The 16,294-nt window shown below is 41.9% G+C and overlaps 1 protein-coding gene across 1 annotated transcript in view; it reads left to right on the top strand.

The window, feature by feature from the left end:
- Positions 1-16,294, top strand: part of PRKAR1B (protein kinase cAMP-dependent type I regulatory subunit beta) — a 112,784-nt gene that overhangs the window by 53,057 nt on the left and 43,433 nt on the right. Inside the window, exons 5-6 of the mRNA XM_075565485.1 lie at positions 5,142-5,203; positions 8,263-8,309. Of these exons, the coding sequence (XP_075421600.1) occupies positions 5,142-5,203; positions 8,263-8,309 (109 nt within the window). The remainder of the gene's footprint in view (positions 1-5,141; positions 5,204-8,262; positions 8,310-16,294) is intronic.

Genomic DNA, 16,294 nt, shown 5'->3' with positions numbered 1-16,294 from the left:
TGATCAGCCTGCATTCAGTCCCCACTACAAAGCACCAGCAGAATGTTCTGTTATCAGCCTGCATTCAGTCCCCACTACAAAGCACCAGCAGAATGTTCTGTGATCAGCCTGCATTCAGTCCCCACTACAAAGCACCAGCAGAATGTTCTGTGATCAGCCTGCATTCAGTCCCCACTGCAAAGCACAAGCAGAATGTTCTGTGATCAGCCTGCATTCAGTCCCCACTGCAAAGCACAGGCAGAATGTTCTGTGATCAGCCTGCATTCAGTCCCCACTGCAAAGCACAGGCAGAATGTTCTGTGATCAGCCTGCATTCAGTCCCCACTACAAAGCACCAGCAGAATGTTCTGTGATCAGCCTGCATTCAGTCCCCACTACAAAGCACCAGCAGAATGTTCTGTGATCAGCCTGCATTCAGTCCCCACTGCAAAGCACCGGCAGAATGTTCTGTGATCAGCCTGCATTCAGTCCCCACTGCAAAGCACCAGCAGAATGTTCTGTGATCAGCCTGCATTCAGTCCCCACAACAAAGCACCGGCAGAATGTTCTGTGATCAGCCTGCATTCAGTCCCCACTGCAAAGCACAGGCAGAATGTTCTGTGATCAGCCTGCATTCAGTCCCCACTACAAAGCACCGACAGAATGTTCTGTGATCAGCCTGCATTCAGTCCCCACTGCAAAGCACCAGCAGAATGTTCTGTGATCAGCCTGCATTCAGTCCCCACTAAAAAGCACCAGCAGAATGTTCTGTGATCAGCCTGCATTCAGTCCCCACTACAAAGCACAGGCAGAATGTTCTGTGATCAGCCTGCATTCAGTCCCCACTACAAAGCACAGGCAGAATGTTCTGTGATCAGCCTGCATTCAGTCCCCACTACAAAGCACCGGCAGAATGTTCTGTGATCAGCCTGCATTCAGTCCCCACTGCAAAGCACCAGCAGAATGTTCTGTGATCAGCCTGCATTCAGTCCCCACTAAAAAGCACCAGCAGAATGTTCTGTGATCAGCCTGCATTCAGTCCCCACTAAAAAGCACCAGCAGAATGTTCTGTGATCAGCCTGCATTCAGTCCCCACTACAAAGCACCAGCAGAATGTTCTGTGATCAGCCTGCATTCAGTCCTCACTACAAAGCACAGGCAGAATGTTCTGTGATCAGCCTGCATTCAGTCCCCACTACAAAGCACCGACAGAATGTTCTGTGATCAGCCTGCATTCAGTCCCCACTGCAAAGCACCGGCAGAATGTTCTGTGATCAGCCTGCGTTCAGTCCCCACTGCAAAGCACAGGCAGAATGTTCTTGAGATTGGGAAATGGGAAAGAATTCCATATAGTCACCGCATCAAGCAAGGCTTCGAAATCAAGCCGGCAAATTAACCTCGTTCCTTTCTTTTGCAGCTGGCCTCGTAAGGAGGAGTAAAGACTACACAGCAAACGTTTAATGAGCCTGATAATTGTTCATGTACTCTGTATTTTGCAGATGACACGAGTATACACAGATTATGCTTCACTCCCACCTCTCCACATCCCTTTCTTTGCCATACAGAGAGTGACTTACACACAGATAATTACATTGCGCGTGCAATTTTAAGAAGGCGTGCAGATTTAAAGGTGTATTTCCGGCCAGGTCGTTCTTTTTATAGAGGTGGGAAGCAGGGGGTCTCTGGAGCTGAACCCCATTAGTTTCAGCTCTGGGGACCCCTGCTTTCTGAGATACTTACCTCTGTTGCTCATGCCAGTGGTTTAACGGCCCGTCCCCATTACAGAGGCCAATAGGAAATCGCAACGTCACCCATCGCAGCTTCCTATTGGCCCGCGTGACATGGGACCTTTAAACTTGCAGGAGATAAAGACACTTAGTATCTCGGGAAGCAGCAGATTCCAAGAGCTGAAATTACGGGGGTTCAGCCCCGGAGACCCTTTGCCCCGGAGACCCTCTGCCCCGGAGACCCTTTGCCCCGGAGACCTCCTGCCCCGGAGACCTCCTGCTCCGGAGACCCCCTGCCCCGGAGACCCCCTGCCCCGGAGACCCCCTGCCCCGGAGACCCCCTGCCCCGGAGACCCCCTGACCCGGAGACCCCCTGCCCCGGAAACCCCCTGCCCCGGAGACCCTCTGCCCCGGAGACCCTTTGCCCCGGAGACCTCCTGCCCCGGAGACCCCCTGCCTCATACCTGTTTTAAAAAGAAAGTTTTTTTTTGTTTTTTTTAATCATGAAATTCTGCTTTAAATATCTACGATGGCAGTTTGCTCTAACGCCGTGAAAGATGCATTTTTCATCCACGGCTACATGGGACCTGTCATGAGGTTTACTTAGAGAGGCTGCTGATGTGTCATTGCAATGCAGTAACGTAATGCCAAAGACAGAATACCTTAGGTTGCTCCGAGCCTCGGGTGCTGTCTGCTTAACAAGTCCAAACAGAATAGGGGTGAAATAAAGATTGAAAAAACACAGGTGAAAATGCACGAAGCGTCGCACGTGGCTTTTTTTAGCGCAAAATTTACATTTTAAATTGCGCTTGTGGGCACACCTATGTACAAACCTGACATTTCTCAGTCTGCGTCATCAGCGGCAAAAACTTTTTTTCTTTTTTGCCAGACAGAATCAGGCCGCTAACGACCTTCATACGTACGTCACACATACACATACGTACGTCACACATACACATACGTACGTCACACATACACATACGTACGTTACACATACCTATGTCACACATACACATACATACGTTACACATACACATACGTCACACATACACATATGTACATCACACATACACATACGTACGTCACACATACATACGTCACACATACGTACGTTACACATACGTACGTCACACATACATACATCACACAGACACATACGTACGTCACACATACCTACGTCACACATACCTACGTCACACATACACATACATACGTTACACATACGTACGTCACACATACACATACATACGTCACACAGACACATATGTACATCACACATACACATACACATACGTACGTCACACATACATACGTTATACATACGTACATTACACATACGTACGTCACACATACATACATCACACATACACATATGTACATCACACATACACATACCTACGTCACACATACATACGTCACACATACACATACCTACGTCACACATACACATACCTAAGTCGCACATACACATAAGTGCGTCACACATACACATACGTACGTCAAACATACATGCATCACATATACACATACGTACATCAAACATACACATACGTACGTCACACATACACATATGTACGTCACACATACACATACGTACGTCACACATACACATACGTACGTCACACATACACATACGTACGTCACACATACACATATGTACGTCACACATACACATACGTACGTCACACATACACATACGTACGTCACACATACACATACGTACGTCACACATACACATATGTACGTCACACATACACATACGTACGTCACACATACACGTACGTCACACACATACGTACGTCACACATACACATACGTACGTCACACATACACATACGTACATCACACATACACATACCTACGTCACACAGACACATACCTACGTCACACATACACATACCTACATTACACATACACATAAGTGCATCACACAGAAAACATACGTACGTCACACATTCACATACCTACGCCACACATACACATACGTACGTCACACATGCACATACCTGCGTCACACATTTTATTAAGGTTTGTACTACTTTTTAGCACTACAATAAATCTACTCTTAATTCACAGGTCCCATAGAACTGCGTGCATAATATATTCAACTTTTAAAGGTGCGGCCCCACTTAATAACATATGCTTGAGTTTCAGGTAGGTATAATACTATTCCAAATCTAGGACCAAATACCTACCTGCATAAATCCACACAACAAATACTACACAAAGTTTCATTGACCAGCGGTTTGTACAAAAGACGCAGTACCTGCGATATTCAAGCGTCAACATCATCAATAATTGTACAATGCAGAAAAGTGACAAAGGGATTCGCAGTAACAGGCAGGGTAAAGGCAATTTGTTCATAGAGATTCCTTTTGTCTCCATGTTTATTTGTATGTGTTTGGTGCGTTCACCCATGTATTGTGTTTGACATCCCTGTATTCTAGTGTTGATTCTGCAAAATGCAACATAAATTGTCAAATGAATAACTATCTATATATGCATATTTACTGGCACTCTACCTGACTATATAAAGTCGTGGGGTCAAATATTTGGTGCATTTGAAAGTTTTAGTCATAATGACTGTATGGTGGGAGCCAGTATTGCAAAGTATTAAGGCTCATACATACTAAACTCTTCAGCAATAAGGCACCAAGAAGGCAGCGCACAGACTTAAATCGCCCGAAAGGTGTCGGAATATGCCGCAGCAGACTGATTAGTACATATGACTCTAAGTGTTTAGAGGTCTATGGGGGTTGTGGATGTATGTATCATTTTATTTATATAGCGCCAACAGGATACGCAGCGCTGTACAAAATTACAATACAAGGTAAATAAAGTACAAATAACAGGGATAAGTGCAACAGGCAAATGACAACTTAAGGCAAAGGGAGACCCTGCTCCAAAGAGCTTACAATCTAATTGGTATGGGTTATGCATCAAAGTCTCTGTACAAAACACTCCAATAGGATAACAATGTTTTCTGGTTGCTTTGGAGCGGGGTTTTTTTTGCCCCGTTTTGCAGCCAGCAGACTGTGACACATATCCCCCAAAGGATCAAGGTCATTCTGGAGCAAAACTAGTCCTTTTTTTAACCTGTGTGACTGTACCAAAGAACTTTGCTCCCGTTTTTCCTCTGTGTACTGTACACCAACTTTCAATTCACCGAAGAACCCCCCTCCCCCCCCCCACCCCTCCCAGTGATTTAAAGGTAACATTCTGCACTGGAAGCAAAGAAAGGATCGTGGCGCCAAAAGATGCCATCTCTCTGCGGGGTTTTTTCTTCAATCGCAGTAATATGTTTATGAATAAGTGAATACCATACTCCGCTGTGCCTGTAATGTAGCCGGTCTTGATAATGGATCTACCTAAACCGGGTTGGTGCACCTGTGAATAAAGGTAACAAAGCATTGACACATCGGGTTTCTCTTGCAGTGACATCTTTGATGCCATGTTTCCGGTCACGCACATTGCTGGGGAAACTGTCATACTGCAAGGTAAGAGTGTCATGATCACGCCTGTACTTCGCTAAGGTCCCTAATAAGGGGATTATTGTATTCCAGCCGCAGGGGCCCATCGGGCGCTTTTAGGACGAAATTCCCCATTGACTTCAACAGGGACTTTCGGTCAAAAATGTCCCGATCGGCTGATAAAGAAAAAGCCCCACACTGGGTTGTGAACACTTCTTATCCATGTCGAGGAATATTTAGGCTCCATTTGAGTTTCATTGATCCCTGTAATCTGATCAGCATCATTTATCCCTATGGTTGCTGCATAAGTGTTGGGTTCAGTATGCATGAGCAAGACTTACAATGCCGTCCAAACCAAACATAATGCCCCCATTACAGTAATATTCATAGGAGCTTCTCACCCAAAGTACATGGTAACAATCAAGGGATAATGGTAGATTAAACATGAATCACACACCATGATTAGTACACTAATTGGATGAACACAAACAATATTTAAAAGGGATTTAAGAACATGTTTACATATGCTTGGTGTCATGATTTTCTGCATATAGCACCTTAGAAACCAATACAGGGAGTTGCTCAATCAATCTGAGGAGTTAGAGGGGGAGAATGAATAGATGTTAGTATTATGTGTACACATTGTTCTTTCTCTTCCCATCTTTCTCTTGTTGTAAGGTGTCAGTTAAATCACTAGGTCTGAGCAGGCATTATTCTGTCTGCTTTAAAAGTGTACTTTAAGCAAAAGTTACTTATCTTTGACATTTAATCAGAGGTGGCCTTAGGATTCGTGGGGGCCCCGGGTAAGAAAGTCAATAGGGGCCCCTTAGAAGTTTGAGGAAAATAGAGTTAAATAAAGATAATCACAATTAGAAAAATTCACTAAAATCACAATAAGCTGTAATGTAAATATCACTGCATCAACTCAATTTGGGCTGCCCCTACAGTGTGGGTCAACGGGCAATTGCCCCAGTTTGCCCTTACCTTAGGACACTATTGCTCACAAGGATAGGGTAAGAAATGACTGACACATTCAATCCTATGTTCCCATCAATACCAAGCGTCAAATCTATTATTCCACTAGCAGTGCCGTAGAATGTAAGGTTGTTTGTCCAATTGGACAAGTCGGCATTGTGAAACGTAAAATTCCACTGTGCTCACCTAAATCACTTGTTAGTTTTTCATCCAAAGGAAGGAAAGATGTTTTTGTGGATGTCTTATTATATATTTAACTATGTGCTTCCAACGACTGGAAAATATTTTTTTTAAAAATACGGCAAGATCTTCTGGGAAATTTCAACACTGGAAAATATAATTCGATTTAAAAGAAATCCCTACGAAGCACGAGCTCATTCCTTCTTTGGTGCCAGTAATGAATTTTGTGTGAAAATAAAAGGCATGTGACATTTATTTGTACAGAATTGTTCTTTTGCATTAGCGATAATGGTTATACAATCCCGCCATCAGGCGCAACTGGAAATCCAGAAGGAAATTTGTACCGTTCCATAACATCGACTTAGAATGTAGAACTTGGAACGTTGGTGTGACAATCACGGGAGAAAAACAGCGTTTCAAATGTGGCTGAAAGTTGGCAACATGAGCACAAAAAAATAATTGTGCTAAAAAAAAAAAACTGGGATGCTCGTTGGATTCGCAACGCTGCCAAGAAAAAGTAGAAAGTAACTCAATTTAACAATAATATTCTAATTAAATAAAGTGTAATATGCTACTGCTGCTTCCGTTTTCAGTCTTGTTCTATTGAACATGGTTCTATTGAACTGTTAACAATGCAGTAACTTACATTCACATGAATGGAAATGAACAATGGTTAATAATGCATGGGGTTTTATTGAATAGTGGGCTTTTTGGGGAAATTGGTTTATCACTCAGGATATATATTTCCACACTCCACTATTGATTGTGCGATGCAAAAATAGATCATGAAACATCTGAGCACGTTCTCCAGACATCAGATATCCATGCATGTCACACATTACAATACATTCAATATATTTCTATGCAGTCCTTCCTTCTGAGCTCACGTAGCCCTTATTTTACCTGTTTAGATTTCAGGAATGATTGGCTTGCTAGGTAATCCCATTGATTTATCCTGCCAAATAGAAAGCTACAACTTCACTGTAACTTTGGCAAGGAAATCTGACTTTAGCAGAAACCATGTATTGAAACCTCTGGGGATTCTGTTTTCTACTGTGACAAAGCCAAATATGGTATCATTGTAACACAGCGACCTTGAATGTTTTGTGATCTATTTGTTCTTTTATACGACAAGGTTACACTATGATACACTCTGAAAATAACCATGCTTGCTCATATTTATTGTCACATTCTTTCTGTTTCACAAGCATTGGGTTTTGTTTCTAATTTTATCAAATGTATTTTCTATTTTGAATCATTTCTAAGCATATAGAACAGTGTTTGGTGCACTTTGACCAGATAACTTTAACTAGAGAAAGTGAACTACACTTCTTTACGATATTACCATATAGCCATAAGTATTATTCCTGTCTACACAAAATGCACAAACTATAGATCTCAAGCTACGATGTATAAATAGAAACAGTGCACTTGTCCATTTTTATGTGAGTAATGACATTATTTACGTTTTTTGGCTGCCTTCATAATCCCTTACTAGGTTACTGTTTTCACCCTACAAATTACAGTTTTAAGTACAATTAAATAATAGCACTATTAACTTATCTGTTATCGTCAATTTTGTAACTAAGAGTCTGGTTCTGCCTGTACTTCTGTTTCATTCAGAATTCAAAGTTGCTATTTTCAACATATATAGTTTTGTAATAAACTTAGGTGAACATTTGCAGTTCCTCTTTTAATGCATTTTTTTTGTTAGTGGAAACCAGCTTATACAGCTTTGTAGGCGTGATAGCCATGAAAGCCTGCGTTTCTGGAGTGATATTACTGTATGTCAAGTAACATTGTGCAGTATACAAGTTATTGGGAAACTTTGATGAAAGTAAACCTGTGTTGGGACACAGAATTGGAACACACTGATTACTGGGACACTTACTGGGACCTTTCCACTTACTTGTCCATTTATTTTCTCTTAGGGGACGAGGGAGACAACTTCTACGTCATTGATCAAGGAGAAGCTGATGTGAGCATTTATCTTTCTATTTATGTGCCATGTGCTTTATTGTAAGTGTTTGAGTTTGTATGCAAGGCATGTAGCATAGGGATGGAATGGGAATAGGTTGATAGAATGATGCTAGTGACTAGGCCGTGCAAGATAGATATTAGATTTTAGTAGCAAACGTGTGCAATGTTTCTCATCCCACGTGGCTTTCTAAGAGGCTGGAAGCCACCAACAAAACCATGATGTGAAGAGAGGTTCCAATTCCTGAGCTCTCAACTCAAAAAGCTTTCTTATTCAGATTTACAACTATAGGGTCAAAAATAAAGATAATATCTGATCAGATGTGATAACCTTTATTGTTCTTATACCACCGATATATAGGAAGATCTTTCATACAAGTCCATACAATGTATCACTTTGCAGAGTTACTAGAATTCAGGAGTCTGCACTATTGTTTTATATTTGTATTTACCTTTGATGCATTATAAATTGCAGCACACTTATGTAATTCTGATAATAACCGTATAAGAAAGCCACAGCGTAAGGACGACCTTATTTGTATCTACAGTGCACATGCAAATGAGACGCGTTTGAAGCTGGCAATATAACAAGCACTATGCAGGGGCCATAAAAACGTCTTGTGGTGTCAAGTCCCTTTTTGTTTTACAAATGACACAGTCTACACATCTACCACGTTCGGAGTTAGCCCCAACACAAACAAGATATCGTTTTACCTTTAGATAAGTAATAGCCCCTCTAGGGATATGTGCCACCGCTAAGGAGGCCCACCTGGATGGAATGCACCCGAGGGCCTGTGTGAACAAAAGGGAACATGTTTACTTCTAATCCATGGCTCATTTTGTGCTGAGCGGGTACAGGAAGAACTAAAGCAGGGGATGGGTCAACTCCAGTCCTCAAGGGCCACCAACAGGCTGGGTTTTAAGGATATCCCTGCTTCAGCATGGGTGGTCATTTTGGCTGATCACTGCTAGAGCCAACTGCGCTGAAGCAGGGATATCCTTAAAACCTGACCTGTTCGTGGCCCTTGAGGCCTGGCGCTGGTCACCCCTGACCTAGAGCCAACTTTGTCTGAAAAAGCTCACATTTCCTATACAGTAGGTTTTACTCATGCTGTAAAGAAGGAAATTACTAATCTGTACTGTACGTAGCACTTCCAGTAATGGAGAGCAGACGAGATGTTGCAAAACATTTGATGATAAATATAATGAGTATAGTAACCTTTGTACTGTAAAAAAAATATTGTTTCCCTACATTATACTAATACAGGAATATGTAAATGTTAAAAATAGTAATTACTGGAAATTCCATCTCAAAAGATTCATAATTATGACTCCCTAACTGTCAGAGAGATAGGAATTTAGCTAGTCACCTTGTTATCTCCGATTCAGTTTCCGTGTGGGACAGTTGTTCCATTAAACACCACTTTACCTGCAGAAACTCTTTAACGATTTTCTTTTTTTAATAACTCTTATTTTCTCCTGGGTTCTTCGCGAAAGTATTTCCAAGTATGGATTCAAAAAGGAATGAGGAGATTTAAGGATATGTATCTAAATATGAAACTTTTTGTAGCCAGCTTTTTCCCAAATTATAGACTTCGGTCCAACTGGTACATTTCACCACGTTTTTTGATTGGCACAAATGGTACATCTGATAAAAGCCAAAACTCCTCCAGGAGGATTCCCACCCATCACTTTAAAAAAAAAATGATGTTTGTGTCCAGAATATCACAAAGGTTTTATTTCACTTTTGTGCTGGCGACTCACCTAAATTCAAATACATGAAGGAGTGGAAAATCAAAGGAGTATCAGAATATGAATATATATGTAATTACACATTTATTATTTTTTCTTGGTTTACACTTTAGCATATTAACCACACACTCACTGGCGCTACTTTCTTTGTTTGTTTATATTTATATATATAAATATATATATATATTTGGAACAAATCTCCATGCAAACTCTATATGTACAACCATTAAAGAACATGGCGATAAGATTCCTCTAGGTAACATGAGATATATCCGTCTTCCTCCCCGTTGTGTTGAAGGAAACGCGGTTTAAGGGGCTCGCAGGCACATAATTGTGGGCGTTGCCTACTCAATCAGAGATTCTGGGGGGAAAATGTAAATTGATGAAGTATTTCAGGTAAAGTTGAGTAGAGATCCATGGGTTCGGGTTCTGAGAAAGCCACCACAAAATGTACATAGATCCCAATTAAGACCTACAACCTTGCATGTAACTGGAAAATCAAATTGCCACCCACAATGATGAAAATACGAGGAAGAATTTGGTCAGTCTGCACAATGGAAAGATGATGGCTGGTCCTTGGCTAGTCCTTGGCTGGTCCTTGGCTGATCTTTGGCTGGTCCTTGGCTGGTCATGGCTCGGAGCTTGCTTCCTATATCCCAATTCCATTTAGTATTTTGTAATATTGTCAAAACGTTTATTTTAAATGTAACAGAGATCTGAACTGAATAGGAATGCTTGAATATTCTTAATCTGTATGTTACCTATATGTACTAGATCACGTTTAGATCAATAACAGTTTATAACAATGTCCTTATTATACCATTTGGAGATTGATTTGTCAATGTATACTTTACCACCTCCTTCCTCTTTTTATTTTTGGACCACTTTCCTATCAACCTCTTATAATTATCTTTGAAAAATATTAAATTAATAGAATTTTTTTTTTGTAATTAGACTTTTAACAGCAATAAGGCAGTCATGGATCCAAACAATTCACTCATCACTCAAAATACGGTTTTATTTTTACTACTAAGGAGAATTTATGAAATATAACATAAAAAACACATTTACCTTTTCAAATAGATTTCTAGACTGTCCGCTAGTTGGCCGGAAAGCACCGTGATGAGATTTCCATCCATTCTCACCGCTGACCAGGACAATGACCAATTCTTCTGGTTAAAGCCTTCATTGGCGCAGGAGGCCTGCTACACATTGTTTTACTATGCTTTACATGCCTCTTTGCCATGGGAGACCTTTATCAGACATTGCCTTACGGGTACAATGTGGAACTCACCATGTTCTTGTTAAACATGGAATCTAGTTTGTAATTGGTGCATGATGGGCCAGACATCACCACTCGTGTCTTCAGTAATACAATAATACATGGGTGAAGGAGTTGATGACCACAGAAGTCTGGCTGAAAATGAAAATGGGTTAATTAATTTTAATGGCATGATCAAAACACAAACGAAAGGACAACGTTTCGGGGGCCTACCTATAACGTTGCTCGTCTCCGCTAGGAAGTGGACCCGCAGGGCTGAGGTAGGGGTATATGATCACCGACCAGAGCCAGGGGACAGAATCCTGTTAGAGTAGTCGTAGTAAAAACAGAGCAAAAACAAACTCCACGCCCCTTTGTGATGAGTGACTCTCTCCAGTCAGCGCTGTGTATGGCATTAGCGGGGCACCCTCCTGCGTTGCCCTGTTGACGTCATACAGAACGCCAACTAGAGAGCAGGGCTCATCCCATAAGGGCTTTCACTTGGTTTACCTGCTATATTCCGCTATATATGTGTGTGGTTATTGGTGACACCATCATATGGAGCTTGAGAAAGAGCCAGGGAAGCCCAAGCGGTTGTCCTTTTGTTTTGATCATGCAATAAATTAACCCAATTTTCTTTTTAACCGGAGTTATGTGACCATCATCTTCTTCACACGGGTACAACGTTTGTTATGTAATTGGCAGCAAATAGTTTAGGAAATAGCATTAACTGGGAAAAAGGCCAACTTCACTGTACAAAAGGTACATCTTATCTGATATTAACACACATAGCATGTTGAACACAAAAATGTTGAAACCTGCCGTTTCTGCAAAGCAAATTATAGGGCAGCTCAGAAAATCCACTGACATGCCAAGCATACTTATACTATTTAGATGAAATATTAACTAACATAATCTTGGCACTGGAAAGCGCTAGAAGAATATGGAGTAGTCGATGAGCCCATTAGAACTGTACAACAGGCTGAAAACACACCCGCAACACAGAAAATACAAAATAGTATGTATGTATGTATGTCTTTATTTATGCAGCGCCATTAATGTACATAGCGCTTCACAGCAGTAATACACGTGACAATCATATAAATAACAAATAATACAAATAATACATAATGGGAAGAAGTGCTTCAGGCATAAAAGTGACATTTAGGAAAAGGAGTGCCTGCCCCGAAGAGCTCACGATCTAATAGGTAAGAATATCGTACAGAGACAGTAGGAGGGCGTTCTGGTAAATGCGTCTGCAAGGGGCCAAGGTTTATGCATGAGGAGTAAAGTATCAGCCATGGAGCTACTCATATGCTTCCTTAAGCTGGTGTGTTTTGAGGTGGGTCTTAAAGGGGAATAGAGAGGGTGCTAGTCGGTTATTTATTTATAAAATATTTTACCAGGAAGTAATACATTGAGAGTTGCCTCTCGTTTTCAAGTATGTCCTGGGCACAGAGTAAAACAAATAATACATGGTTACAAATACAGTTACATAAATGAACAAGGTATACATTATATACAAGACATTGCGTGCACAGTTAAAGAAAATATATATTATGAGCGTATGTAACAGTTACAGACCAGATTAAAGTGTGAGACAGCCTTAGATTTGAAAGAACTTAAGCTGGTGGTGGATATGAGAGTCTCTGGTAGGTTGTTCCAGTTTTGGGGTGCACGGAAGGAGAAGGAGGAACGTCCGGATACTTTGTTGAGCCTTGGGACCATGAATAGTCTTTTGGAGTCTGATCTCAGGTGATAGGTGCTGCATGTGGTAGGGGTGAGGAGCTTGTTCAGGTAGCTGGATAGCTTGCCCAGAAAGTATTTGAGGGTGAGACAGGAAAGGTGAACTTTGCGCCTAGACTCTAGTGATGACCAATCTAGTTCTTTGAGCATTTCGCAGTGATGTGTGTTGTAGTTGCATTGGAGAACAAAACGACAAATTGAATTGTAGAGGGTGTCAAGTTTGCTAAGGTGAGTTTGAGGAGCCGAGCCATATACTATGTCTCCATAGTCAATAATTGGCATTAGCATCTGCTGTGCAATACGCTTTCTGACCAGGAGACTTAGGGAGGATTTGTTCCTGTTAAGTACCCCTAGTTTGGCATAGGTCTTGGTTGTCAGGGTATCAATGTGCATCCCGAATGTTAAGTGGGAGTCAAACCATAAGCCCAGGTATTTAAAACTAGTGACAGGTGTTAGGGTGGTGTTAGCGTTGGTTCTAATCAGGAGCTCAGTCACTGGAAGCTTTACAAATTTAGTCTTGGTCCCAAATACCATTGTTACAGTCTTGTCAGTGTTTAAAAACAGTTTGTTTTGGGAAATCCAATTTTCGAGTCTCAAAAAGTCAGACTGAAGTATGTGTTGAAGGTCAGAGAGGCTATGGCTGTGTGCATATAGGATTGTGTCATCTGCATACATGTGTATTGAGGCTTCCTTACAAGCTGTGGGAAGATCATTAATGAACACTGAGAAGAGTAGGGGCCCCAGAACAGAGCCTTGCGGGACACCATAGGTGATATCCAGGGGGTTGGAGTTAGAGCCTGAGATGGACACATGTTGGGATCTTCCTGATAGGTAGGACTGAAACCAGTTTAAAGCATGTTTCCCTATTCCAGAGCTCTGGAGTTTGTTAAGCAGGATAACATGATCAACTGTGTCAAAAGCCTTTGCAAAATCTAGGAATACTGCACCAGTGAGTTGTCCCCGTTCCATTCCACACTGGATTTCATTGCAAACTTTTAGCAGGGTAGTTACGGTGGAGTGTTTGGGACGAAACCCAGACTGGAATTGGCTAGGGAAATTTGTCTTGGTGTAGAAATCGCTTAATTGGGAGTGGACACATTTTTCCATAACTTTGGATAGAATTGGGAGAAGTGAGATTGGCCTGTAGTTTGAGACAGTGTTTTTGTCCCCACTTTTGAAGATTGGGACAACTCTGGCAGTTTTCCAGGTCTTAGGGATATGGCCTGCAGACAGGATAGAGTTGACTATGGAAGCAATTGGTTTGGCAATGGCTGGGGCACCAAGTCGTAGGAACCTAGATTGTAGTAAGTCGGGTCCACATTGGCTGCTTAGTTTTAGTTTGAGGAGCGCTTGTGTAATCTCCTCTTCAGATACTGGGCTAAATTGAAAATTGTGGGCAGTGTTGGGAGGGGGTGGGACTGTAGGGATACTCCCAGGATGAGATTCATGTTTGGGGTTTGTGCTGCGTTTCGCTAATAAGTTAGTGGCACACCCCACAAAGTAATCATTGAATGCATTTGCAATGTCAGTCGGGTTTGTCAGAGTAATATCCCCCTTAGTGATATTACTTGGTTGTTGATGGTTAGGAGGCTGGAATATATTGTTGATAACCTTCCAGAAGTTAGCTGGGTTTGATGTATTTTGGTGGAGATTGTCAGAGTAATATTGTGCTTTTGCATGCCTTGTTTGCCTTGTGCACACGTTCCGCATGCATCTGTAGTGATTGAGATCCTTGGTAGTGCCAGTTACTTTGTAGCTTTTCCACAAGGCATCCCTGAACTGGTAGAGTGCTATAAGGTCAAGTGTAACCCATGGAAGGTGGCCCCCCCGTACCCTTATTTTGCGTAGTGGAGCATGGGTATCGCAGAGTTTTAAGAACTCGGATTGGAAATAGTCGAGCGCAGAATCGGGGTCGGGAATTAAATCGAATCTGTGCCATGGGCAGTTGGTAAGGTCATCCAGAAACTGTTGTGGGTTAAAGTTTTTAAATGTTCTAGTGAGGAGAACTTTAGGGCTTGAATGGGGCGGTTTAATTTTCCTTACACAGTACACTATTGCATGGTCACTGAAAATATCAGGAAGGATTATTGAGGGGAAGGGCATTCCAGAGGTGTGGGGCAGTCAGTGAGAAAGGTTTAAGGTGGGAGAGGGCTTTAGATACAAAGGGGGTAGAAAGAAGACATCCTTGAGCCGAATGGTGCATAGCGAGAAATTAGGGCTGAGATGTAAGGAGGGGCAGAAGAGTGTAAAGCTTTAAAAGTGAGGATGAGAATTGAGTGTAAGACCCGGGATTTGATAGGAAGCCAAGAGAGTGGTTTCAGCAGGGGAGACATTATAGTACATTATAATAATTGAAAAGGCCTCAGTCCAATGGCATGACCACTGCAGCGATGTGCTCATGTTGTAGCTGTTTGGGGATGTTTGAAGGGGACAGCTTCCTTGTTTGTTCAAGTGGAGCTTTTCTGCAAAGCAGCGAATGGATTAGGGTCTTCATTTTAATAAACCCTCTTTGTAGAGCTCTTTTTTACAGGTGCATTAATTCATATATCTTTTGAGTTGGAAATACTGCAGTGGCAATTTAATTGTCAGCCATATCTTTGTTTAACCCAGGGGTGGGGCAACTTCAGTTTTTGAGAGCTTACAACAGGTAGGTTTTAAGAATATCCCTGCTTCAGCACAGGTGATACAGTCTTTGACTGAGCCACCTGTGCTGAAGCTGGGATATCCTGAAAACCTGACCTGTTGGTGGCCCTTGAGGACTGTAGTTGCCCACCGCTGGATTAACCCCATAGGGAAGCCTATGCCCCACAGTTTGGCAGTGACTTAAAGCATCGGTGCCCTTGTGAACCTGTATAGATGTATCTTACCAACCGTTAGATAGTGTGTGCACTATAGGATATCAGCAGCTCAATATTAACACTTTAAAAACCTGCACACATCTCCGCATTACTACTGTTCTATAGAAGATACTGCTGTCTGAGGCTGAAGGAGGGCATGATAGAGCCAGGAATTACATTGTATTTCCTGCATCTTTTGCTCATAATGTTGTGGTAAATGAAGGTATTTCTAACGGGGGAGAAAGGGGGGGGGGCTGCACTTAGGACTTCAGTGGGAGGAAACAACGTTTCACTGACCACTTTAAAGAGGCCGTTGTTAAGGCGCAGATGGGCAAAAATCTTCTTGGATTCTGTGGGTACGTTTTTATTTATATATATATGTAATTTAGT

This window comes from Ascaphus truei, chromosome 11, assembly GCF_040206685.1.
Source record: "Ascaphus truei isolate aAscTru1 chromosome 11, aAscTru1.hap1, whole genome shotgun sequence".
NCBI lineage: Eukaryota > Metazoa > Chordata > Amphibia > Anura > Ascaphidae > Ascaphus > Ascaphus truei.
The sequence above is the reverse complement of the archived record's forward strand: the minus strand, read 5'-3'. Positions and strand labels throughout refer to the sequence as shown.